General features: G+C 40.5%; 1 protein-coding gene across 10 annotated transcripts in view; it reads left to right on the forward strand.

The window, feature by feature from the left end:
* Positions 1–26,558, forward strand: part of galnt3 (UDP-N-acetyl-alpha-D-galactosamine:polypeptide N-acetylgalactosaminyltransferase 3 (GalNAc-T3)) — an 81,432-nt gene that overhangs the window by 46,317 nt on the left and 8,557 nt on the right. For all 10 annotated transcript variants that reach the window (XM_048535377.2, XM_048535381.2, XM_048535376.2 and 7 more), the window contains 3 exons: positions 8,038–8,155; positions 16,785–16,985; positions 24,272–24,403. In XM_048535377.2, the coding sequence (XP_048391334.1) occupies positions 8,038–8,155; positions 16,785–16,985; positions 24,272–24,403 (451 nt within the window). The remainder of the gene's footprint in view (positions 1–8,037; positions 8,156–16,784; positions 16,986–24,271; positions 24,404–26,558) is intronic.

A 26,558-nucleotide genomic window follows, 5' to 3' on the forward strand; every position in this document is an offset into this window, starting at 1 on the left:
CACAATATCTGCAGTTTATCACACCAGATTGTGGAATTTGTAAAATCATCTGAATGATTCTAGCAACGCTTGAGTAGGATTTATATCTATCTCTGGTGGGTTCCCTTGTTTATGCACTAACCTTGTCCTACAAGACGAAAGAAAGGGTTTAAATGAGATTGCCAAATTACTGCACCAAAGGTTAAACTGAAACTAGCTAGAAATACACAACAGATGCAAGGTTCATGGCAATCCATAAACATGTGAGAAATGGAAGGCCTGAATATTATGTATGCAACTGATTGCTGAGCAACTGGCTGAAAATCATGCGTCTCGGTTTATACCATCTGGTTCAGGTTTCAGATTCCACCAGGCTGGAGGTGAAAAAACATTTCCAGATGTCCTTGCTAATTCTTGAACCAATTTCTTGAATGTATTAACTGAAATGTGATCTCTTTGCTAAAGGAGATATATCTTCCTTGTCTATTCTAATTAAGTCCCTCGCTCAGAGTTGCAACACAAAGAGAACAGATATCCCCACACTGCAACCACTGAATGGCAAATCACATTGTATACTCAAATACCCAACCCATGAGTCAGACCCATCAGCCGGAATCCTGCGAAGAGTTTCCAGCCCCTTCTCGAAAACTGACACTGGAAGCAGCCCAGAGAGGGCACAATCTGCTAATCCCAGGAATTGAGAGGGACCGTCTTTTTAAGGAAATGTTCAGTAGATTGGTTCGCTAGGTCAAAATCCTGGAATTTCCTCTGTTAGGGCATTGTAGGTCTATTCCCAGTATGGGAATTGCACCGCCTTCTCAAGGGGCAACTAAGGACAGACAGTAAGTGCTGGACTAGATAGTGATACTCACTCTCCTGTGTGATGTAACTTGGTGATTCTGTCACCAGGAGTGCTCACCCTTGTGCAGCTTCTGGGCCCTTTGTGAAGGGTTGGCCAGGACCTAGGCAGAGCAGACACCAGCTCTTGGAGCTAATCTGGGCAGGAGTGATCCTTCATTGTCCTGCCCTGGGTCAGCCATGTCTGGCTGGATGGTTCCAACGCACTGTAAGCGGTAGGATGGGTGCCATGGAGGTGGGTGGAAGCTGGATGACAAATCCCAGGAAGGTGGTCTCTGTCCTGTCTTTGGAGCTCCTCTTTCACCCCATCCTGAAAGCAACTACATCAGAATATCCAATCTTCAGCTCCATTCCACACTGCACTGACACTTTGCAGATTCGATCCGCTGTCTCCGTCTCAGTCTCCCTCTTTGTTTGTCTGTAGCAATCTTCACTTCTAAATGAACCTAACTTTTATATCCTCCACAAACTGCATAATCCTGCCTTAAATTAAAATCTGTTTTTTCCTATAATATCTATGAACTAGTGTATACCTTAGTATTTATTTCAGTTTGAATCCTAATCTAGTGAAGTAGGACAGAGGTGGGGCTGCTGGCCTAGTGGTATCATTGCTGGACTGTTAACCCAGAAAACACAGATTATGATCTATGGATCTTGGTTTGGGTCCCGTCGTGGCAGATGATGGAATTTGAATTCAATAGATATCTGGAATTAAGAGTCTAATCTTGACCACAACTCCATTGCTGGTTGTCAGGAAAAACCCATTTGTTTCACTAATGTTCTTTTAAGGAACATTAAACTGCCATCCTTAACTGGCCTGGCCTACATGTGACTCCAGACCCACAGCAATGTGGTTTACTCTTAGCTGCCCTCTGGGGCAATTTGGGATGGGCAATAAATGCTGGCCTGTAAGTAAATGACAAAAGTGCACGCGCGTGTCCATCAGAAAGAAGAAGCCATGACTTATTGAGGAAAACAAGACCATATGGGAAAGAGAGAGAATCTTCGAGGAGGCTAACAGAATTTGTTTACATTTCCAATTCAAAATTTATACTGGGGCAGTTTTTAAGAGCATCCAAAGGAAACAGCATATTGCATTGGGCTTCACTTAGAAAGATCTGGAATTTTCCTTTGGCTTTGAGGGAACGCCATCACATGTAAGTTTTTGGTTTCAGTTCAGTTTTGACAGAAGTCCTGGTTGAAGCTGTGTGTCTAAAACTGTTCCTCATGAACTGAGAGAGTTTTGAACCTATTTTTAAAAAAAAATAAAAATGGTTACTTTGGTGTAATGAGCTTTTTTTTGTTTGAAAGTTCAGGATGAGAGTATTGCATCCACTTCTGATCATCACACTAAATAACATATTTTCATCAACAAAGGAGAATGACTGAACTTAAATTATGATTGTTTTGCCCGTCTTAGACTGAGACAGAGAGGTATTATTTGATTTACTCCTTTTTTCCCTTTTTTTTAAACGCTTGTCCTCCCAATAAGGTAGGATGAAAGGTGTTGTGTTTTTCAGATTCCAGTTAGTAAAATAAACACACAATTAAAAAATTTTGAAGTAAAATCAAAGATGACATTGACAATCAATGATCAAAACACGGATAATTGCTTTGCTAGTCTACTCTCTCGCTTGAGGACAGGAAAGGATAGCATAAATTACAGGTTACGTTAAATGTAGAGATATTATAAAAAAAGTTGGTTTGAGTGGGATTCAACTCTTGAGAGGGTAGCATCCCATTGTGGTTTTCTTGATGAGCCAAGCCAAGTAGTATTCCTCATTGCAGGAAGAGTGTAAGTTTCTTTCCAGCCAGGAACTTGGTGACAGTAGTGGAAGGGCTGGCTGCCAACTCAGCATGGAATCTTGATTTCCCTCTGGAGGTCCAACAGTACGTAGAACATATAGCAAGACAGCACAATACAGGCCCTTCGGCCCTCGATGTTGTGCCGATCTGTCATACCGATCTGAAGCTCATCTAACCTACACTATTCCACGTATGTCCATATGCTTATCCAATGACGACGTAAATGTACTTAAAGTTGGCGAATCTACTACCGTTGCAGGGAAAGCATTCCATTCCCTTACTACTCTGAGTAGAGAAACTACCTCTGACATCTGTCCTATATCTTTGACCCCTCAATTTAAAGCTATGCCCCCTCGTGCTTGCCGTCACCATCCTAGGGAAAAGGCTCTCAATATCCACCCTATCTAACCCTCTGATTATTTTATATGTTTCAATTAAGTCACCACTCAACCTTCTTCTCTCTAATGAAAACAGCCTCAAGTCCCTCAGCCTTTCCTCGTAAGACCTTCCCTCTATATCAGGCAACATCCTAGTAAATCTCCTCTGCACCCTTTCCAAAGCTTCCACATCCTTCTTATAATGCGGTGACCAGAACTGTATGCAATACCCCAAATGCGGCCACACCAGAGTTTTGTACAGCTGCAGCATAACCTCTTGGTTCCGGAACTCGATACCTCTATTAATAAAATCTAAAACACTGTATGCCTTCTTAACAGCCCTGTCAACCTGGGTGGAAACTTTCAAGGATCTGTGTACATGGACACCGAGATCTCTCTGCTCATCTACTCTACCAAGAATCTTACCATTAGCCCAGTACTTTGCCTTCTGGTTACTCCTACCAAAGTGCATCACCTCACACTTGTCTGCATTAAACTCCATTTGCCACCTCTCAGCCCAGGTCTGCAGCTTATCTATGTCTCTCTGCAACCTACAGCATCCTTCGTCACGATCCACAGCTCCACCGACCTTCGTGTCGTCTGCAAATTTACTAACCCATCCTTCTACGCCCTCATCCAGGTCATTTATAAAAATGACAAACAGCAGTGGACCCAACACTGACCCTTGTGGTACACCACTAGTAACTGGTCTCCAGGATGAAAATTTCCCATCAACTACCACCCTCTGTCTTCTTTCAGCAAGCCAATTTCCGATTAAAAACTGCTATATCTCCCACAATCCCATTCCTCCTCACTTTGTACAATAGCCTATTGTAGGGAACCTTATTGAACGAAGTAATTGACTTAAAATCCCAGAATTGTACATTCAAACAATTAGTAAGCTATGATTTCAGTCACTTGACAACGACAGGCATTCTAAGTGTTAATGACTCATTTTGGTGGGCTAATTGGAAGGTTAAGCTAAAAATGTACTTGTGTTCTCAGTATTTTCCAAAGACACGAGATGGAAAAGCTTACTTGACCTTTCCACTCATCGACTTGTTCACGGAGTATGGAGTTAATGCCCAGGACTCCCAGGGCTGCTCCTAATATCTGCTCCACCATTTCTGGTGGGGTCAGTCCTGCCAGTAGGACAGAACATAACCAGGAATGGCAATCGCAGAATCTGAAACACAAACTGCAAAATATGATTCAGTGAGAATGACTGTGTCAGGCTGTTGAATAGTGAGTCTTGTTGTCAGGTGCATAGTAGCATTTTTTCCTACTGATAGAAAATCAATGGCTAGACAACAACATGCTCTGAAAAAACTCATGCTCTTTTAGTAGTTTTATTACACTGCATATTTCAAATCATACAGAACTAAACACAGATATTACCATCCATAGAGATGATCAGTCTTGGCTACGGAGGCATCTGCAGTCACTGGTTCCAATACAGAGTTGATCCTTCTCTGAATTCTGCATTTTGTCCTATTACCTTGATGTACTTGTACTTGTGTAAGGTATAATCTGTCTGGATAGCACACAAAACAGTATTTTTTCCACTGTGTCTTGGTATGCGTGGCAATATATCAAATGAAACAGAAGATGCCCAGGTGACGCTATCACCAGGCCCCTAACGAAGGCTCCTTTCTTCTGAGAATTGGTCCTGCATATTCTCATGCTGTTTCTACCTCCTTGGAGCTCAACCTTTTAAAACTTTACTGTGTCTCTGGTATCAACTGACTAAACACCCTCACGTGTATCTTCTTTGTGTTTGGTTCACTTCCTTTGTTTTACTAATTCAGAGGTTATCTTAGTTACAGCAAACTGTATGGACGTTTTGTACAGCATTATCAGCGAAATAAATATTAACCCATTAGCTCCTAACATTATCATGTAAAATGCCAGTTTAATCATATTCATCAAGTAAGGATATCTCTCATCCTATTTATCATTTATTTTATGTTCCTGACTGCACCTGATCTGGCACCTCGCCCATTAATAAAGCTTAAGCTCACTTTAGCTATACCGCTGTAACTTACACTAAGGTAACCTTAATTATATTCTTGTCCAGCCTTTTCTGAAGCCAGCAGTCTGGGCAGTTCTTTTAATACAAGGCTTCATTTGTTGGTGGAATAGACTTGGCAGAGCGTGTTTTTGTCACTTTCAACACCGTGACTGATGCTGGGTGATATATCTGGCTTCATTCTTGTTCAACTCTGTAATGATTAGCTGCACAGAATGGCTTGCAAAATGATTCCACAAGACTGTTGAGAACAAACCATGCTGTTGTTGACTTTTGGAGTCTTATTTAGGCCAGACCAGATATGGATGATAGATTTCCTTTCCTATAGAGTTTGCTTAATGAAACGAATATTGATGACAATTGGATAGTTAAATGAACATTATTATTGAGACTAGCATTATATTTCAGATTCTTATTTATTACGTGTAAATTCCCCAGATGCTATGATTTAATTTGTACTATCTTTGAAACAACATAACTAGTCATTCAGGTGACTGGAGTAATGCAATGTTACTGCTTTGTTTCTGTTCCCTTCATGTCATCTCCTAACTGATTTATCTGCATGTCAGATGATGTGTAATATTTTATCAAAATATTTCTCTTAAACCATTTGGGTGTACTATCATGACAGGGAATGCAGCAGTTCAAAGAGATCTGCAGCCTGTATGTTGCACAAAATTTCTACCTTTTGTTAGTTACTTGTAGCCTACTCAATCATAATTGTTCCAAGTTCACAAGAAACAAACTACACATTTTTATTAGTGATAATGGGAACTGCAGACGCTGGAGAATCCAAGATAACGAAATGTGAGGCTGGATGAAAACAGCAGGCCCAGCAGCATCCCAGGAGCACAAAAGCTGACGTTTCGGGCCTAGACCTTTCGTCAGAGAGGGGGATGGGGTGAGGGTTCTGGAATAAATAGGGAGAGAGGGGGAGGCGGACCGAAGATGGAGAGAAAAGAAGATAGGTAGAGAGGAGAGTATAGGTGGGGAGGTAGGGAGGGGATAGGTCAGTCCAGGGAAGACGGACAGGTCAAGGAGGTGGGATGAGGTTAGTAGGTAGGAGATGGAGGTGCGGCTTGGGGTGGGAGGAAGGGATGGGTGAGAGGAAGAACAGGTTAGGGAGGCAGAGACAGGTTGGACTGGTTTTGGGATGCACTGGGTGGGGGGGAAGAGCTGGGCTGGTTGTGTGGTGCAGTGGGGGGGAGGGGACGAACTGGGCTGGTTTTCGGATGTGGTGGGGGTAGGGGAGATTTTGAAGCTGGTGAAGTCCACATTGATACCATTGGGCTGCAGGGTTCCCAAGCGGAATATAAGTTGCTGTTCCTGCAACCTTCGGGTGGCATCATTGTGGCAGTGCAGGAGGCCCATGATGGACATGCCATCTAAAGAATGGGAGGGGGAGTGGAAATGGTTCACCAACACCTTCCACCCCAACCTTCAGTTCACCTGGGCCATCTCCAGCACATCCCTCACCTTCCTGGATCTCTCTGTCTCCATCTCGGGCAACCAGCTTGTAACTGATGTCCATTTCAAGCCCACCGACTCCCACAGCTACCTAGAATACACCTCCTCCCACCCACCCTCCTGCAAAAATTCCATCCCCTATTCCCAATTCCTACGCCTCCGCCGCATCTGCTCCCACGATGAGGCATTCCACTCCCGCACATCCCAGATGTCCATTTTCTTCAAGGACCGCAACTTTCCCCCCACAGTGGTTGAGATCGCCCTTGACCGCGTCTCCCGTGTTTCCCGCAACACATCCCTCACACCCCGCCCCCGCCACAACCGCCCAAAGAGGAGCCCCCTCGTTCTCACACACCACCCCACCAACCTCCGGATACAACGCATCATCCTCCGACACTTCCGCCATCTACAATCCGACCCTACCACTCAAGACATTTTTCCATCCCCACCCCTGTCTGCTTTCCGGAGAGACCACTCTCTCCATGACTCACATGTTTGCTCCACACTGCCCTCCAATCCCACCACACCCAGCACCTTCCCCTGCAACCGCAGGAAATGCTACACTTGCCCCCACACCTCCTGCCTCACCCCTATCCCAGGCCCCAAGATGACTTTCCACATTAGGCAGAGGTTCACCTGCACATCTGCCAATGTGGTATACTGCATCCACTGTACCCGGTGTGGCTTCCTCTACATTGGGGAAACCAAGCGGAGGCTTGGGGACCGCTTTGCAGAACACCTCCGCTCGGTTCGCAATAAACAACTGCACCTCCCAGCCGCAAACCATTTCCACTCCCCCTCCCATTCTTTAGATGACATGTCCATCATGGGCCTCCTGCAGTGCCACAATGATGCCACCCGAAGGTTGCAGGAACAGCAACTCATATTCCGCTTGGGAACCCTGCAGCCATATGGTATCAATGTGAACTTCACCAGCTTTAAAATCTCCCCTTCCCCCCCACCGCATCCCAAAACCAGCCCAGTTCGTCCCCTCCCCCCACTGCACCACACAACCAGCCCAGCTCTTCCCCCCCCCCCCACCCCCACCCACTGCATCCCAAAACCAGTCCAACCTGTCTCTGCCTCCCTAACCTGTTCTTCCTCTCACCCATCCCTTCCTCCCACCCCAAGCCGCACCTCCATCTCCTACCTACTAACCTCATCCCACCTCCTTGACCTGTCCGTCTTCCTTGGACTGACCTATCCCCTCCCTACCTCCCCACCTCTACTCTCCTCTCCACCTATCTTCTTTTCTCTCCATCTTCGGTCTGCCTCCCCCTCTCTCCCTATTTATTCCAGAACCCTCATCCCATCCCCCTCTCTGAAGGGTCTAGGCCCGAAACGTCAGCTTTTGTGCTCCTGAGATGCTGCTGGGCCTGCTTTGTTCGTCCAGCCTCACATTTCGTTATCTACACATTTTTATTGACCTTTTCCTTTTGAATAAAAAATAAGAATTTCAGCAAAATAAGCATCATATTTCACAAAAAAATAACATACTGTACTTAATATCTACTTTTGCAGGTCACCAACATTTGCTGGTGGACTATTTGCTATCTCCAAACAATATTTTGAATTCATAGGCAGTTATGATGACCAAATGGAAATTTGGGGTGGTGAAAACATAGAAATGTCATTTCGCGTAAGTTCTAGTGCATTTCTTGTTTTTGTTGCAAGTGTTATTTGTGCTAATTTGTTCCAGTTTTGTTCCAAATTAAAAACTTTTCACTAATTTTAATCTCTCAACCTACTGTAATTTAAAACAAGTGATTGTGTTTAGGCTGTACTAGATTTTGCTATAGCATTTATTGCTGGTGCTATGTTTAATTAGCAATAAGTGAAATTTGAGCACAATGAGGTAGCCACACTGAGCATCTCACCAGCAAATGGATGACTTGCACTGGTACCTGATTATATGCAAAAAAAAAGTAACCATCTGGGCTATCCAATTAATTTGTAAATAAAAATGAAAACCTGAATGACCTGGCTTTTTGTCATGTTTTCCAAGACCACAGAAGATCTCAAAATGCTCCATATCCAATTAACTACTTTTGAAAGTGTATTCCAATGTTATGTAGGAAATGCAGAGATTTATTTTCATTATGGACTTTTTTCACTTATTTTAGTTTGGGCAGTCTGCAGTTTGTTTTTCCGTTCATGTGTGGGGGGAGAATAAAAATGCGCAATGACTTTCAAGGCTTAACTGTACTGCTTTTGAGGATTTCAGTCAGGTGCATTGAATGCATAACTAAATATAACTGGCATAGAATAAATTTTCATTTGCAATCTGTTGTTACAGGTTGAAATTTCAGTTTAGCAGAATAGCTGCTGAAGAAGACCAACTGTCCTAGAATATTGTGCTACATATGATTTGCTGTGTTAGCTATTGGCAGGCACCTGCACAGGGAATATTACATGCTGTATCATACTGCCACACTGTGTCACCTAAAACAATCTTCATAACGTACTTATACAGCACTTTAATGCATGTCCCATAATGTTGCACAAAGAAAATACATAATGTAACTTATTCTCCTAATATTTATGAAAGTGTCAGGAACTAGAATTTGACAATTCTTTGGGAGCCGACATGACCTGATGGATCAGATAGCTGCGACAGAGTTTTAAAATATCTAAGAAGGGAGACATCATGAAGCAATCAGACAAATTGGTTGCAGGTATATTTGAAAAAAGACAATTGTCAACGAGGCTTTTGAAGGCAGCAAAGGTTGATAGTTGAAAGACCATTCCATGGTACAAAGATAAGTGTTTTGCCAATGATATTGTAAGGGAGGGCAAGATGATCAGTAAACTAAACCTTGGAAAAGTAAAATATACAAGATCAGAATTTGGAATGAAAAAACCTTTCTGTGAGTTAGTATGAGAGTGTTGAAGGCATTTGAAAATAGAAGTTGATTTGTGAAATGATTTTTTTTTTTCGGAGGTGGGCAACCAGTAAGGATTGAGAGGACAGCATAATGGAGTAAATTAGGTAGGAAAGTTAAACTAGTTTGTGGGTGAACAGATTTTGGAATAAGTCAGATGTTTGTGAAAAGATGGCAATTATGAGGGAAGTTGGAAGCTGACTGAATTAAAAGTGTGGGTATGAGTGTTATTACTAGTTAGGGCAGGGATAGGGTTAGAGTCAAGATGTTATAGAAACTTACTTAGATGGATTAGTTTCTGTTCAGGTGTGGCTTCTGAAATGCACCGCAGAGTGAGATGATATGAAAAAGTTGCACAATATCCGATTCTGCCTCACTGAACAGTCAAAGTCAGAACGGATTCCTGGTTATTGCTTATTTTCTGATAAGAATTGAATAGAAAGCTTTTGATCCTGTTGCTGCTAAGTTTTTGTGTACTGGTTTGTATAGGATTTGACATCAAATGCAGTGCAGGGGAGTTGATACCAATTTGTGAAAATATGGCTTTGTAAGTTTTTTTTGTGCATTATGTTATCATTTCAAGCACCTTTTAACTGTAATCTTATGTGTGACTATTGATTTTTCAGTTTTAATAGCAATCCAGTTTGAGTTTGCCTCCAACATAGTGCTTTAACTGATGTGGCAAAGCTTTGTTCTCTCCTATAACAAATTGCCAATGGATATCGTACTTTTAGGAACGCACCAAGCCTTTATTAGAATTAATTATCATCAGCAAGTATTACATCAGTGAGTGGGTTAAAATTAAAATTTTGGTTTACAACAGAAGAGCATACTGCTTGTGATCTAAGTTGGAGTATCAGCCCTTTGTCTACAGGTCACATACAGTGATATGATGACATAAGCAGGTCTCTTAAAGGCATACTAACACATGAGATACATATACAACACCATACCCCAATTTTTTCCCCTAACATAAAGCAAATGCATTTTTGATTATACATTGTAGCTAAGACATGGTTTGCAAGACTTGAATTTCAAACTTGAGTATAATGCTTTGGAGCTTTGACAACTCATGCTGATATGCCGATTTGTATACCTGTTTGAGATGTGCGCATTGTTGCGTGTTGCAGTTGTTTGAAAAATTTAGTTGTCTTACTGCTGATTGCTTTCACTGCATCTTTGTTAGTGTTCTTCCTCATTTTGTGTGCGCATGATTTTACTTGAGTCCTAGAGTAATACAGCATGGAAGCAGGTTCTTCAGAATTGTCAAACTGGTCTGTGGTGCCCACTCAGCTAGTTTCAATGGCCCACATTTTGTCCACATCACTCTTAACACTTCCCATCAGTGTACCAACCAAATTTTTTTTTAAAATGTTGCTATAGTAACTGCCTCAACCACTTCCACTGTCAGCTCATTCCAAAGACGCGCCACTGTGTTGGAAGAAGTTGCCCCTCCGGTCCTCTTTAAATCTTTTCCCTCTTAACTAAACCTATGCCATCTAGCTTTCAATTCTCCATCCCTGGGGAAAAAAGACTAGATGTATTCATCCTAAATGTGCCCTTCACGATATTATATACCTCAATAATGCCACCTTTCATTCTTCTACTTTCTAAGGAATAAAGTCCTAGCCTGGCCAAGCTCTCCCTGTAACTCAGGCCTACCAGTCCTGGCAATGTCCTCGTAAATCATCTTTGCACATTTTCCAGTTTAGCTATGCCTTTCCTATAACAGGGTGACCAAAACTGTACACAACTCCAAATGCAACCTCACCAATGACTTATAAAACTGTAATATAACATCCCAACTCCTATACTCAATGCCTCGACCGATTTGAAGGCCAGCATGCCAAATGCCTCCATCATTACCCTGTTTACCTGTGACATAAGAACATAAGAACCAGGAGCAGGAATGGGCCATCTGGCTCTTTTAGGCCTGCTCCACCATTCAGTAAGATAATGGCTGAAATGTCATGGACTAAGTTCCACTTACCCATTCTCTGACTATAACATAATTATCTATCTTGGCTTTGGAAGCCTCAGCTAGTTCATTGGGCAGTGATTCCACCGATTTGCAACCCTTTGAGTGAAGAAGTTCTCCTTCAATTCAGTCTTAAATCTAGTCCCTCTAATTTTAGGGCTATTCCTTCTTGTTCTAGTTTCACACACCAGTGGGGGCAAAAAAGTCTCCCTGCTACTATTTCATCTATTTCCTTCATAATTTTATATGTTTCTATAATAAGGGTCCCCATGGTAGGCTCATTCAGAAGGTCAGGAGGAATGGGATACAGGGGAACTTAGCTGTCTGGATATAGAATTGGCTGGCCAACAGAAGACAGCGAGTGGTAGTAGAAGGAAAATATTCTGCCTGGAAGTCAGCGGTGAGTGCTGTTCCACAGAGCTCTGTCCTTGGGCTACTACTGTTTGTAATTTTTATTAATGACTTGGATGAGGGGATTGAAGGATGAGTCAGCAAGTTTGCAGATGACACGAAGGTTGGAGGTGTCATTGACAGTATAGAGGGCTGTTGTAGGCTACAGGGAGACGTTGACAGGATGCAGAGATGGGCTGAGAGATGGCAGATGGAGTTCAATCTGGATAAATGCAAGGTGATGCATTTTGGAAGGTCGAATTTGAAAGATGAGTACAGGATTAAGGATAGGATTCTTGGCAGTGTGGAGGAACAGAGGGATCTTGGTGTGCAGATACATAGATCCCTTATAATGGCCACCCAAGTGGACAGGGTTGTTAAGAAAGCATATGGTGTTTTGGCTTTCATTAGCAGGGGGATTGAGTTTGAGTCATGAGATCTTGTTGCAGCTCTATAAAACTTTGGTTAGACCGCACTTTGAATACTGTGTCCAGTTCTGTTCGCCCTATTATAGGAAAGATGTGGATGCTTTGGAGAGGGTTCAGAGGAGGTTTACCAGGATGCTGCCTGGACTGGAGGTCTTATCTTGTGAAGAGAGGTTGACTGAGCTCGGACTTTTTTCATTGGAGAAAAGGAGGAGGAGAGGGGACCTAATTGAGGTATACAAGATAATGAGAGGCATAGATAGAGTTGATAGCCAGAGACTATTTCCCAGGGCAGAAGTGGCTAGCACGAGGGGTCATAGGTTTAAGCTGGTTGGAGGCAAGTATAGAGGGATGTCAGAGGTGGCTTCTTTACACAGAGAGTTGTGAGAGCATGGAATGCGTTGCCAGCAGCAGTTGTGGAAGCAAGGTCATTGGGGACATTTAAGAGACTGCTGGACATGCATATGGTCACAGAAATTTGAGGGTACATACATGAGGATCAGTGGTCGACACAACATTGTGGGCTGAAGGGCCTGTTCTGTGCTGTACTGTTCTATGTTCTAAGATTTCCCCCATCCATTTTTCTAAATTCCAGTATAATTCCAGTCTGTTCAGCCTCTCCTCATAAACCAGCCCCCTCATCTCTAGAATCAACCGAGTGAATCTCATCTGCACCCCCTTCACTGCTAGTACGTCCTGTCTCAAATAAGCAGACGAAAACTGCATGCAGTACTCCAGTTGTGGCCTCACTAGCTCCCTATACAGCTGCACCATAACTTCTCTACTTTTAAACTCAATCTCTCCAGCAATGAAGGACAAAATTCTGTGTTCTTAATTACCTGTTGTACCTGCAAACCAACCTTCTGCGATTCGTGCACAAGGACACCCAAGTCCCTCTGCACAGCAGCATGGTGCAATTTTTTACCGTTCAACTAATAGTCCTTTTAACTGTTATTCCTACCAACGTTGATGACCTCTCACTTATCAACATTGAATTCCATCTGCCTGACTTCTGCCCACTCAGTTAAACTATCTATATCCCTCTGTAGAGTTTCAAAGTCCTCTGCTCTTCCACTCCTCTTAGTGTCATCCACAAACTTCGACACACTGCATGTGGTCCCCAACTCCAAACCATCTATGTAAATTGTAAACTATTGCAGTCCCAACACGGAGGCACACTACAAGTCATTGCCAACCAGAAAAGCACTCATTTATCCCTACTCCTTGCTTCCAGTCCTCAATCCATGCTAGTACATTGCCTGTGACACTGTGCACCTTTTATCTTATGCAGTGTCCTGTCGTGTGTCACCTTGTTGAATGCCTTTTGGAAATCCCAGACACACCACATCTGCTTGGTCCCCATTGTCTACCGCACTTGTAATGTCTCCATAGAATTCCAGTAAATTAGCCCACTGTGACCTGCCTTTCATGAATCTTACTGTGTCCGCCCACTGGGACAATATCTATCTAGATGTCTTGCTATTTCTTCCTTCGTGATAAACTCAAGCATTTTCCCTCCTATAGAAGTTAAACAAGCTGAGCAATATTTCCCCATCATTTTTTCTACCTCTTTTTTTTTGAACAGTGGCTTCACATTGGCTGTTTTCCAGTCTGCTGGAACTGCCCCAGAATCCAGCAAATTTTGGAAAATTACCACGTGTGCATTAGCTATTCCTCCTGACATCTCTATTGCACAATTTCCAGTTTAACTATGTCTTTCCTATAAGTGTCCAAAACTGTACACAATACTGCAAGTGCAGCCTCACCAACTTAAACAACTGTGATGCCGCTTTGAACGAACCTATGTACTTGTACTTCTACGTCCGTCTGATCCACAACACTCCTCAGGACCTTCCCATTTACTGTATAACTCCTACCTTGGTTTGACTTTACAAAGTGCAACACCTCACACTTGGATGTATTGAATTGCATTTTCCAATCCTCAGCCCACTTCTCCATCTGATCAAGAACCCTCTAATTTTTCATAACCTTTCCTGCTATCAATGATATTTCCTAATTTTGTGTCATCGGCAAACTTACTAGTCATGCCTTGTGCATTCACATTCAGAACTTTTATGTAAATAAGAAATAACAGAGGACCCATACATTATTCTACCACAATGAAAAATGACTTTGCATGACCTGAGCTGGCTGTTTCTCTTAGAATCCTTTGCAGATATCCAAGTATTTGAGTTTCTAACTGGCATTCTCTGCCTAGTTCAATTTTTTGGTAGTTCTGTGAGTGTTGCACAGAAATGCTGCGAATCAATGCAAACATTTTACTTTGTTAGTAGAATGATCATGTCTAAGGTACCGTGCAGATTATTCAACCCATACAAAGCTAATTTATTCCTATTGACTATTCTTGAAGATGAAAATATTCTTTAGCCACATCCAGTATAAACATTTAAAATCAGCAACTACTAAAGATAAGTAGCTGCAAGAAGTGTGAAAGATTATCCAGGGATAGCTTGAGAGTATCAAAGAAGTATCTGAGAAAATTTCACTATTTTATCGTACTGTCAAAATCAGTGTATATTGCAAGTCATTTCAAGAGTAAACACTGCTAACATCAAAAGCATAATACATAAAACTATGTTACATCAATGATGCTTGGATATTGAATATACACGATAGTTAGCACACAAGTCTGTGTACTGGCCAGGCGTGAATCTGGAAATTCAACAACTTATGAATGCATGAGACATCCCATAAATATCAACGCAAGCAGTGGAGGAAGCTTCTGTGTCGAAACGATGCTCCATCCATTCGATGGACAAAAGCAGCCACAGATCTAATCTCAATTTTTTTTATATAAAATGGATTGCTACTTAAAATTTTCCATTGTTTGATTTAGTAATACCATAAATATGACTTGTGGACACAGCATTATTTTCATTTACCCAGTGCCCTGGATCAGAGAGTTTCTCAACACATCACTGCCATAGGTTGCAGGAACAGCAACTCATATTCCGCTTGGGAACACTGCAGCCCAATGGCATCAATGTGGATTTCACCAGCTTCAAAATCTACCCCCCCCCCCCTCCAACCTTTGCATCCCAAAACCAGCCCAGCTCGTCCCTGCCTCCTAACCTGTTCTTCCTCTCACTTATCCCCTCCTCCCGCCTCAAGCCGCACCTCCATTTCCTACCTACTAACCTCGTCCCACCCCCTTGACCTGTCCGTCCTCCCTGTTCTGACCTATCCCCTCCCTACCCCCCCACCCATACTCTCCTCTCCACCTATCTTCTCCTCTATCAATCTTTGATCTGCCTCCCCCTCTCTCCCTATTTATTTCAGAACCCTCTCCCCATCCCCCTTTTCTGATGAAGGGTCTAGGCCCGAAACGTCAGCTTTTGTGCACCTAAGATGCTGCTTGGCCTACTGTGTTCATCCAGCTCCACACTTTGTTATCTCTGTTATACCGCACACGAGTGAACCGTTTCAAGATATGTTTATCACATCAAATTGTGACTCAACTGTCCATCCTCAAATTGTCTAGCGCAGCACATGGTATGTAATATCTAATAATGATTAAGCATTGATATGTATGGGATGCCTGAGATTTTTTTTCTGCTATGTGGTTGTGAAGTAAAAATTTCATTTATGACTTGGAAAGTGTACTTGCTTATATTGAATCATGGATAAAAATATTGACTTTGTTTGGTATTGTCCATTTATATATGCCATGCTTAGTGCTCAATGGATTTCCTTTTGTAAATGGAACTACTTAGTTCTCTTAAATTGAACCAACATAAGCTGAAGTTGTGTGATTTAGCCTCAGTTAATAATTTCTTTGTTTAAATGTTTTCCAATTCATGTTTGCTTAAATAAATGAAGTTACAGAAGTACAGCTATTATAATGAAGTGTTCAAATCAGACTTGAGTGAAAGAACTAGTCATCTCTTCTGTTTTGTGGAATGCTAAAATTGATTGGTTTACGTCAGGATAGTAATGTTAGTTCTTGATTTGGCCTTTAACTTTCAACGTTACGATTACAACTTAATCTAATTGGACCTATTAATAATAGAACTCATCCCAAGGGTCATCACAGATCCAAAATCAAAGAACAGTTGACAATGAATCTTGAGACATTATTAGCAGAGGTAAAACCCTGGACAAAGGTGACTTGACTGGTGTAGTCTTGTCAGGATTAATATTATTTCTCCGTTCATTGTCCTGCAGTTCCTTGGTCTTTATGCAGCATGGTCGGAGAATTTTAAATTGGCCTCAATATCTTTCTGTTTTAAAGGGAGTTAAATTCATGATTTATGGAAGCTCATTTTCAGTTGTGGAATAGAACAATCTGATTTATAGCTATCAGTTTAGACTAAAATGTTACTGTTTACTACAAGCACATTCCTGGAACATTTTTGTGATTGTTACTTCAGTTTCTTGCAGAGATTTTCATGTTTCCTTTCTTTTTTTAAAAGGCTTCTTGTACAATCTAGTTGTTCTATTAAATTTATTCTGACTTTAGCAATGAGTTAACAGATTTTTCCTTACTTGTTGACCTTCTCTATTTTCTATAGTGTTCTAGCTATAATCTGCTTCAAATTTATTAATACCAGTGTTTTTTCTTTTTATTGGTAGGTTTGGTTATGTGGAGGACAGTTGGAAATTCTGCCGTGTTCTGTAGTGGGCCATGTATTTCGCACCAAAAGTCCACATACATTTCCCAAAGGTACTCAAGTGATAGCTCGCAACTTGGTCCGTCTGGCAGAAGTCTGGATGGATGACTATAAACAGATATTTTACAGACGAAATCAACAGGCAATGCAGATGTCTAAAGAGGTAGGTGGCATTGTTAAAAAAGTACTTTGGCATTAGCTTGGTTGACAGCAGTTTACAAAGATTGTACATCAAGTGTAAAGCTTTATGTTTTGTCTTTGGGTTTTGAATTGTTTTGAAGCTTTTCAATAGGATGGGTAGCACAAATACATCAAGAAATGTATAGTTCTTCTACTTGTTTGACCTGTTTTGCTTGAGAAATGAAATTCAAAACAAGCACCAAAGAACAATAACGTGGCAACAATAAGGTTATAGCTTTAGTTTGTGTTGTGATTTTGTATGTTTTTGTTTAACATTTTTCTCTGAAGGTTCAAATACATATTTACAGTTAACTGAATTTTCACAGAATACTTTAATTCTGTGCACTACAAAGTTGCTTCATAATTAAATGATGTTTCAATCTCAGTCCATTTTTGACAACAATAAAGCTCTTTCTCTTTTCATTTATTCATTATGATATATAATTTTTTAAAGGCCACCATCGTTTCGGCTGTCCCTATTTGTTCTTGAACTATTACGATTATAATAATGGTACTTCCTAAGTGCTAGATTGATGGCTCAAAATGCTGCAGCATTCTATGTTGAAGGACTTATGATATTTCTTTAAGTCAGAATGTTACGTGGCTTGGAGGGTAACATAATAATGGTGTTATGATTGATGCTCAGACAAGGGTCCTCAATTTGTTATGATTCTAGACAGGACACTCCCAAATCATCTATTTCCATCAAAATGTGTTTTATAGCATCTGTACTTAAATCAAACTGTAGAGTCTGCAGAAGACATAAAATAAAAAAAAGCACAAAAGATTCATACAGTGATCAGCAGACACTGCACAGCGCATATTACCAGAAAGCTATTGAAGTAATATAAAAAGTGCCAGCAGAAAAATAATGGGCTTAGTGGCTTCATGCTGTGCTGTATGATTCTATTATTCAGAAGTAGAAATTTTCCATGAAGAACTGCAAGGTATACAGGAATTACATATTCTGCACTGAAGTGACATTGCCTACGTACTAAATGCTTCCTTGTTCCCTTCAAATTGCAGTTCCCCTTTCCAACATTATTTCCTTTAACTTTGTTGGACCAGAAACGACGTTCTGAAACAGAACATAAAAATTAGGAGTGGAAACAGGCAATTCAGCTCTTCCAGCCCGCATTGCCATTTAACATAATCATGGCTGATCTTATCCTGGTCTCAGCCCCACTGGGATAAGGTCAGCCATGATCATGTTAAAGAAATAGTCACAGAAGCAAAAGAATAATTAGAAATAGGAGCAAAACAGACATGTACTATCCCATCTGTCAAATTAGCTTAGCAATAAATAAAATCATAACAGAAAATCTAAATCAACTCCACCTCCCTGCTTATTCCATCAGTTTCATTTATTGCCCAAAAATATATTGATACCCTGCATTTGAATAAAGTCCTCTATTGACAATCCACAACCCTGAGAGAGAATTCTAATGTTTCATTAACTTTATCTCACTCCCTGAAAGCAGTAACTCCTCATCTCAGTGCCTTAAAGAAATTGAAGATGTGTTAGATCAAAGGAAGTGGCTTTTAATGATGTGAGAAAGAAATGGTAAGCCTGAAGATTGGGACAACAAGTGGAAAGGGAATCAACCAAGAGGGGAAAAAAATTAACCTGACCTTGTCCTCAGCAATATATCCATCTGTGAAATTATTATTAGAAGTGACCACTACACACACCTTTTTATGGAGATTTAAGTCCCATCTTCACATTGAAGATATCCATATCAGTTGCATTGCACTACCGCTATACAAAATGGGACTGACTTTAAACAGATCTAGTAACAAAAATCTGGGCAACCAGGACTATCCGCAAATGAATTGTATTCAGACACATTGTCTTGGCATAGACCCCTCTTCTTCAACACAGGGAAGTTTGGAAATCGATCATGGTTGAATAAAAAGGAGGGAATGTCAGGAGCAGCACTACAATTACCTTAAAATTAGGCATAAACCTGGTGAACAAAAGACGACTTGCATATCAAATGGTGGAAGCAGTAAATGATGGTCAAGGCTAAGGAATCTACAACCAACAGATCAGGTCTGTGCTCTGCTGTCCCGCCATATCCAGCTGTCAATGGTGGTAGACAATTAAACGGAGGAGGAGGTGGCTCCACAAACACCCCATTTTCAATAATAGGTGAGCCTGGTATATCAGCGCCAAAGATGTAACTGAAGCATTTTCAGCCATAGGTGCAGAATATATGATTCTTGAAATCCTCCTGAAGTCTGAGCATTCCAGATGCCAGTATTTGATTGATTTGGTTTGCTTCATCTGACATTGGGAAATGGTTGGAGACGTTGCAAAGGCTGTAAGCCGAATATAATTCTGGTAATAGTAGTGAAGATGTGCTCCAAAACTTGCCAGCTCTGGCTAGTAGAGCTAGAACTGGAATCTTCAGTAGTGTTGAAACTTTGCCAGTTCTCCTGTCCTGCATAAAAAGCAGGAGAAACCCAACCTGGCCAGTTACTGCCCTATCAAACTGCTCTCCATCATCAGCAAAGTGGTAGAAGAGATAGGTGACAGTGTTATAAAGCAACCTTGCACAGTAATGACCTGCTAATTTTGTCAGACACTTGACTCATGACCTCATTACAGCCTGGACAAAAGGGCTGAAATTTAGAAGGGAGGTGAGGGTTACTGTCCTTGACATCAAAATAACATTTGCCTGAGCATTGCACTCAGGAGCCCCATCAAAATTTGAGTTAATGGGAATTGAGGTAAAACTCCTTGCTAGTTAGTCATACATAGCATAAAGGAAGCTTGTTTGATGTCAGTCTTCTCAGCCCCAAGACATTTCTGCATGAACTTCTCAGGTCCAATATTTTCTAATCAACCTATTTGGTGACGTTATTACACCACTCTAGAGCAGCTGGGATTTAAAACCTAAGTGTTCTGGCTCAGAGGTCAGGACATTCACTGCACCATAAAAGTTCTAAAGTAACTTGGGTAGAGAGAGAGGTCCAATCACCTTCAAATTCTCCATCAATGATCAATCTGCTATCATAAGGTCAGATGATGTTCCAATGTACAGCATTATTGAGATGCCAATACTGAAGCAGTGTGCATTCGTACACAACAAGACTAGGATCATATCCAGGCTTGGGATGGTTCACACCACACAAGTGCCAGGCAATGACCATCTCCAACAAGAGAGATTTTAACCATCACCCCTTTATAGTCAATGGCAGCACTATCATTGATTCTCCCACTATCAGCATCCTTTTGGATTACCATTGATCAGAAACTGAATTGAATTGCCATATAAATGTTGCGACTGTAAGTGTCAGAGGCTAAGAATTCTGCAGAGAATAATTTACTGATTTCTCCAAATACCTATCAAACATCATCTGCAAAGTATGAGACAGGAGTGTGATGAATTACATTTCACTTGCCTGGATGAGTGCAGTTCCAACAATACTTAAGCTTGGCATCACCCAGTACAAAGCAGCGCCATTCACAACCTTCACTTTTCCCTCCCTGTACCACTGACATTTGCTGGCTGTAGTGTATGGATATCTATAAGATGCACTATAGTAAATCACAAGGCCTCCTTCAAAAGCACCTTCTGAACTCATGGATTCTACATCTTGAATGATAAGGTGAGCAGGTGCACAGGAACATTTGCAAGATATCCTTTGAACTACTCGTGATCCTGGCTGAACCATGGCACCATTCCTTCATTATTGCTGGATCAAAATCCAGGTGCTCCCTCCTAACAGCACAATCCTTAAATCCAAGGATTTCTGTGATTTCAGAATGTAGCTCCACCATCTTTCCCAGGGCAAACATTAAAATTTTGGATTAATTGATCAGCATAATACTTTTGGAGGAAAGGAAATGAATTTGCATTGCACTGATGGGACTTCAGAAACTTGTTGTTTAAAAAAAAATCACCATGGCTATGGAAATAATTTGAAGTTAATTATTAACTACACATACAAGAAAATCCACATTTTACTGGCTCAAAAACCAAAAATCCAAACTTGCATATATTCAAGTCCAAATCACAGAATTCAGAAAACAATGAAACTATTGATAAATCTGGTTAAAACATTTGAAGTCCAATTCATGTTTTTCAATCATTTGTATGAGTCCAGTTAACATTTGAAAGGTTCCTTCTGGTGCCAACATCCTCATCAAGCATTTGCAAAATGAGACAAGCCACCTCAATGCCCAGAAGTACCAACCCTAACCTCTTTCTGCGTGAAGAGTAGGCTCATTGGAAATCTAATGGAGCTATCGGTGAAAGGATTGAGAATGAGAAGATACAGAGTCACTATCTTGGCTCTGGAATGTGCTGCCTGAATCGGGTTCAATGAGGTATTCAGAAGGAAATTAGTATAATTTTTAAAGAAGAATCCGAGTCCTTTGTTCAGTAGCACAAATCAAACAGTCTTTAATCAAAGCTCCTTTACTGTGTGTGGGAGAGGCCAGAGACTGCTCTGAATCTGGCTTTCACGTGGAGCCCAGTTGTTGTCTTAATTAAAGCTCAGATCGGAGGTCAGAGACACTCCATCTTTCCCAAAAAAGTACAAGTTGTTTACACATAACCATGTTACAATGGTCACGTGCACCATTGCCATCAGTGCTTGCCACATTCCCTCTGATCTGCACATCGAATTGTGAATACATGATCAGTGATGGACAACTTAATGGTCCACCTTGTGTCTTCCCATCATGTTGTGATGTTTACCAGACCCGCTTTCACCCGCTCTTTGGGCTCTTATGATTATTAACCACCGATTAGTTATACCCCTTCCTAGACATTTGCCAGCCAATGTTTATTACTATGACTTTTCAAATTCAGGCATGCAATTCATATCCGTTACTGATCTTAGTATATAAGATTTAAAAAGAATATTAATTTCTAACAATGGTTATAATATTTGTTATATCAACTCTAATATAAAGTTATACATAGTTAAACCTAATACTATGATTCTGTGACAAAACTAACAATTTTGGGATCAGCTTCCCTCTTATCAGACTTGTGAAGTGGCAAGTTGTTTATTCTCTAGGTCATAGTGACCCAGTTGCAACATTGTTTCTGCTCCTCTTGCCACGTCATTTGTGAGGTCAAATTGTTTATACCTTTTTGTTGTTCTAATCTTGCAGACGGAAAAACAAGGTTTCTTCAGAACAAGCCTTTACATTCAAGGCTAACTGCTAACTTCAGAAATTTAATTTCCCAATATCTAATAAATTTAAACTTCTATTCTCATGCACTATGTGCATGAAATGTATGTAATCTTAAATACAGTTATAATTATTTAAACTGCCTCATCTCAGGTCAGGCTTGACCTTTCTATTTCATATAAAAATTGGAAATCTCAAATCAGGTGGTTTTCATCTGAGCTGCCTTATAAGAGTCTCGCTGTTTGCGTTCTAGTCCATTTTGTTGTCCGTGAAGGCCATGACTTGAGCTGTATGAAATGCTATATTGTCTGAAATTTCCTTTTGATTGCTTTGTATCAGCTAAAAAGAAAACCTCTGATAACAATTTTGTCACATTCCGCATAGGCAGCTACAACACAGGGTTCCAGGGACAAGGCAGGAAAATTCCATGAAGTGAAATACTTGTTGACCCATCCAGTGCAGATATTATAACTCAACTTGCCCCCTGCTGCACAGTAACAATTTTGTGACTCTTACTGTGACTCCATGAATTATCCACAGTGCGTTGGGCAATTTTGGTGACCCATTTGCACTTGGCTATACATGTCTTTCAAGTCTGCTCGTCAATGATTCAAGTTGAGAGGCTTTGGAGGTAACATAAATCTGCTGACCAAAACTTAGGTTGATGTGCTAGTGTGCATATCTGGAAATTGTTTGGCTTCCAATGAGCTCCATGCATTGCTGTTTTTGGCAGAATTTGGGGTTGCTTTCAAGTAACTTAAGGTGTGCTGTTTAATATAGAAATATGGTTCTGAGGTGGCTTCCTGGCAAGCTTGTATTTTGCTGGGATTTCACTCCTCATCCACCTACAAAGCTCTGCGCTCATCAGTATTAAAACTCTCATTCTGATTTTTGAAGCTGGAAAGTTGCTGTTTTGGCAACAAAAGTTATACCATTGGACATTGTTTTGAAAGTTGATAGTTCTCATTGTCATTCTTAGTAATAGTGGCTGCAATCAGATCAATTTTTAACGTTCAGATCAACTCAAAAAAGCCAATGTTTAACTTCTGAAACCGGAATTTCTATATTTGTTTATCTCTGTAACCATTTTCAATTGTGCACTAAGTACATTTATTGTTGGATGGAATTGTGCAAAATTTATAACTCCTATTCCCTTACTACAAAGTTTAAAAACAAATCAACATAGATGAATCTTTTGAATGCAGGAGACCTGAAGGATACGATTCATTATTCTTTTGGAGTGCTACAAAAAATTTTTGTTTTGCTGGCACAAATATAAATGTAGAAACCTAGAAAATGGCAGTAGGAATAGACCATTTAGCCCATCAAGCCCATTCTGTCATTTATTAATTATGGCTGAACTTCGATGAAATACACATTCTCTTCTTAACACCTTTTAGCTCCCGGAAATGTATATTCCTTTCTTAAATATGTTCAATCACCCAAAAGAAATGCATAACTGTTAAAACGCAAGTATTATTTATTTGGGTATTAATAATTGCCTCTGAATGAAACCATTCAGTCTATTGCAACCAAATCACCCTTCAGACCTTCATATTTTTGTTTTTGATTTGGGACAGTAGTTTTGGATTGAACTGTGTTCCATTTCAATGAATAATTTATATCATGCTGTGTAGATAGTCAGGCATTAGATATTGTTATAGCCTGTGTAGCTTTTGCTGGATTGATAGATTGGATCTCTACCATAATTTTGACTTTGATCTCCTGGCTGTTAATCAAAGTTGGAGATATTCATACTGGACCCTGAGCTGCTGACCAAGTTTTATCTTCACAGGCAATTCCTGTACAGTCAGTGTCTTGGGCCCTCAGGGACATTCCATTGTGTGTTTGCTATTCAGAGACTGCAAGATCTGGTCTAATATGAGGGACATTGTCAAATAGTATGATCTGTACTGTAGTTTGAGTAAAACTGTTCAGGAATTAGATGTGTTACAAAAATGTCCTACTTATCCAAAGAAAACATTTTTAATACTAAGTATATGTTTTGATTAGACTTTTGACCTATAACTACTTGTTAGTAAGTCCTTTCATGGACTATGACAGTATATTTATTTGGTTAGTCAGAATTTCATTAATATTTTAGTGCTTTTTTACAGAAAACATATGGAGATATTACTGAAAGACTAGAGTTAAAAGAGCGTCTCCATTGTCATAATTTCACTTGGTACTTGAAGAATGTTTATCCTGAAGTGTTTATGCCAGATATGTCTCCTGTACATTATGGGTCGGTGAGTGTTTTATTTTAAGTTGCATTATTTGTCATGAATTAAATTTTAACTTTTGATTTCTCCCCACAGACCCTGCTAGACCTGCTGATCTTTTCTGTAATTTCTGCTTCTGTTTCTGATTTACAGCTTCCACATTTCTTTGGTTTTTAATTCATGTTGTGCTGTTTCATTAATGAAGGAGTTGTGTTTTATTTTAAATTTCAGAGTTTGATGTGATTTGTAGCCTTGACTAGTTGCCCCTCACTCATTCGCAGTCAGCATAATCTCGAGCAGCTGGTAAGGTGAGGTCCCAGAGGCAGACAGGCAGCATCATCTAGAGGCAAGCGTAGCACTCCAAGGTGGCAGTCAGGCAGAGTTAACTTAATAGAATTTGTTTGGAATTGGTTCTTGCTCCAACACAGAGAAAGGAACTTCCAATTTTGAGTCTCTGGTAAAAGTTTGAGGTCTTTTCTGTTCTTAAGTTTTTTAGTATTATATACAACTTGGTGATAAAATTCATATAATGCACAAAAAGCAAATGCACTTCATTATTTAATGATAGCAAGACAAAGATATATCAAGGCTGCAGCATGTTGGAAGCTCCTTGTATACCATAACGATCCAGGACAAAGCTGCAGTAAGTGAAGTTTGAACAGATTCCATCCAGAATTTAATGAACTCGATGTACAGACAAAATACACATCAAGAAGGGAGTAACTTATCGAGATTTTTTTTCTTGCAAGAGACAGATACACCATTTTGGAGAGGGTCTTCTGACTTGGTCAGTGGTCAGCATGTGTTAAGTAGGTAAGGGCACCCAGAGAGCAGCATCTGCAATTGTCCAGTAAGGTGGTGGCTTTCTAAGCTTCCTTGATGTGAGTGGGGGCTGGATGATGGATGAGTGAACTGACCGTCTCACCATTTTAGAAAATTTTCAAGCACGAGAACAATAAGGAATATAGTTGTAGTGATTGACACGTTTCTCTACAGCAAAGAGCGCAGTTTCAGATTTCTGGGATATCTGTGTAGTGCCAGAGTTAGGGATATCTGCTCAGTGTTGGAAAGAAATTTTGAGTCGGCAGGGTGGATCCAGTGGTCATGGTCCATGTGAGTACCAATAATATTGGTAGAAGTTGGGAGGAGGTTATACATGGCAATTATGAGAGTAGGACACTAAATTACAAAGCAGAACTTCAGGAGTTATAGTCTTTCAATTGTGTGAGCTGTGTGTAAATTGTCAGAATACATAAAATTAGAGTGATGCGCGGTTAGACTAATGGAGAAGTGGATTCTAGTTAACAGGTTACTTGCATCAGTACTGGGGAGAATGGCGACTGTACAGTTGGGGGTGATCTGCACCTGAATGGTGCTGGGGCCAGTTTCCTTATCAACGGGATAGCATGGGAAGTAAAGAGTGTTTTGAATGAGATAGTGGGGCAGGGAATTAAATGTGCAAAGATGTCATATCATTTGAGTCAAGGTAAGAGATGGAAATAGTAATGCCATAAATGAGGGTCTGGGAGGGGTAGAGAGGTAAAACAAAAGCTAAAACTACACCAACAATCAAGGTTAGATGTTACAAAGATTTAAAAAAAAACTAAAGGAATGTAGAATTCATAACAAAGTAAACAAATTTATGGCATGCATTAAATAAATAAGACCTAATAGCTATTTGAAAATGTGGCTGCAGAATGCTGATAAATTTGACACCCAAGAAGAATAGGATGTTAAGATGGAGGCATAACACTAATAAGACGTGGCATTTTTACAATCGTCAGACGTTACTTTGGTTCAAGAGTGAGACTTGGATTGCAATGAGGAATAATAGGGAAAAAAGTCACAAGTGGAAGTAGTCTACAGCTTCCACCCTCAACCCTCAAATAAAAGACAACAGCAACCATCATGTGGGACAGAGTATGAAAGAAGAAATATTGGGTGCTGAGACTAAAAAGAGGATGACAATAATTATGGATGACTTTTTCAATATAAACATGAAAAATTATTAGCCTGGATGGTGACTTCACAGATTGCTTTTGAGATAGGTAGTTTCATAGAGCAGCACATTCTGGCATCGATCAGACGGAAGGTTATACAAGAGTTTACCGTGTATAATGTGACAGGATTAGTTAGTGACTTATGAGCTCAACACACTTCCAAGAATCCATGACCACAATAT

Source organism: Stegostoma tigrinum, chromosome 7, assembly GCF_030684315.1.
Source record: "Stegostoma tigrinum isolate sSteTig4 chromosome 7, sSteTig4.hap1, whole genome shotgun sequence".
In the NCBI taxonomy this organism is placed as follows: domain Eukaryota; kingdom Metazoa; phylum Chordata; class Chondrichthyes; order Orectolobiformes; family Stegostomatidae; genus Stegostoma; species Stegostoma tigrinum.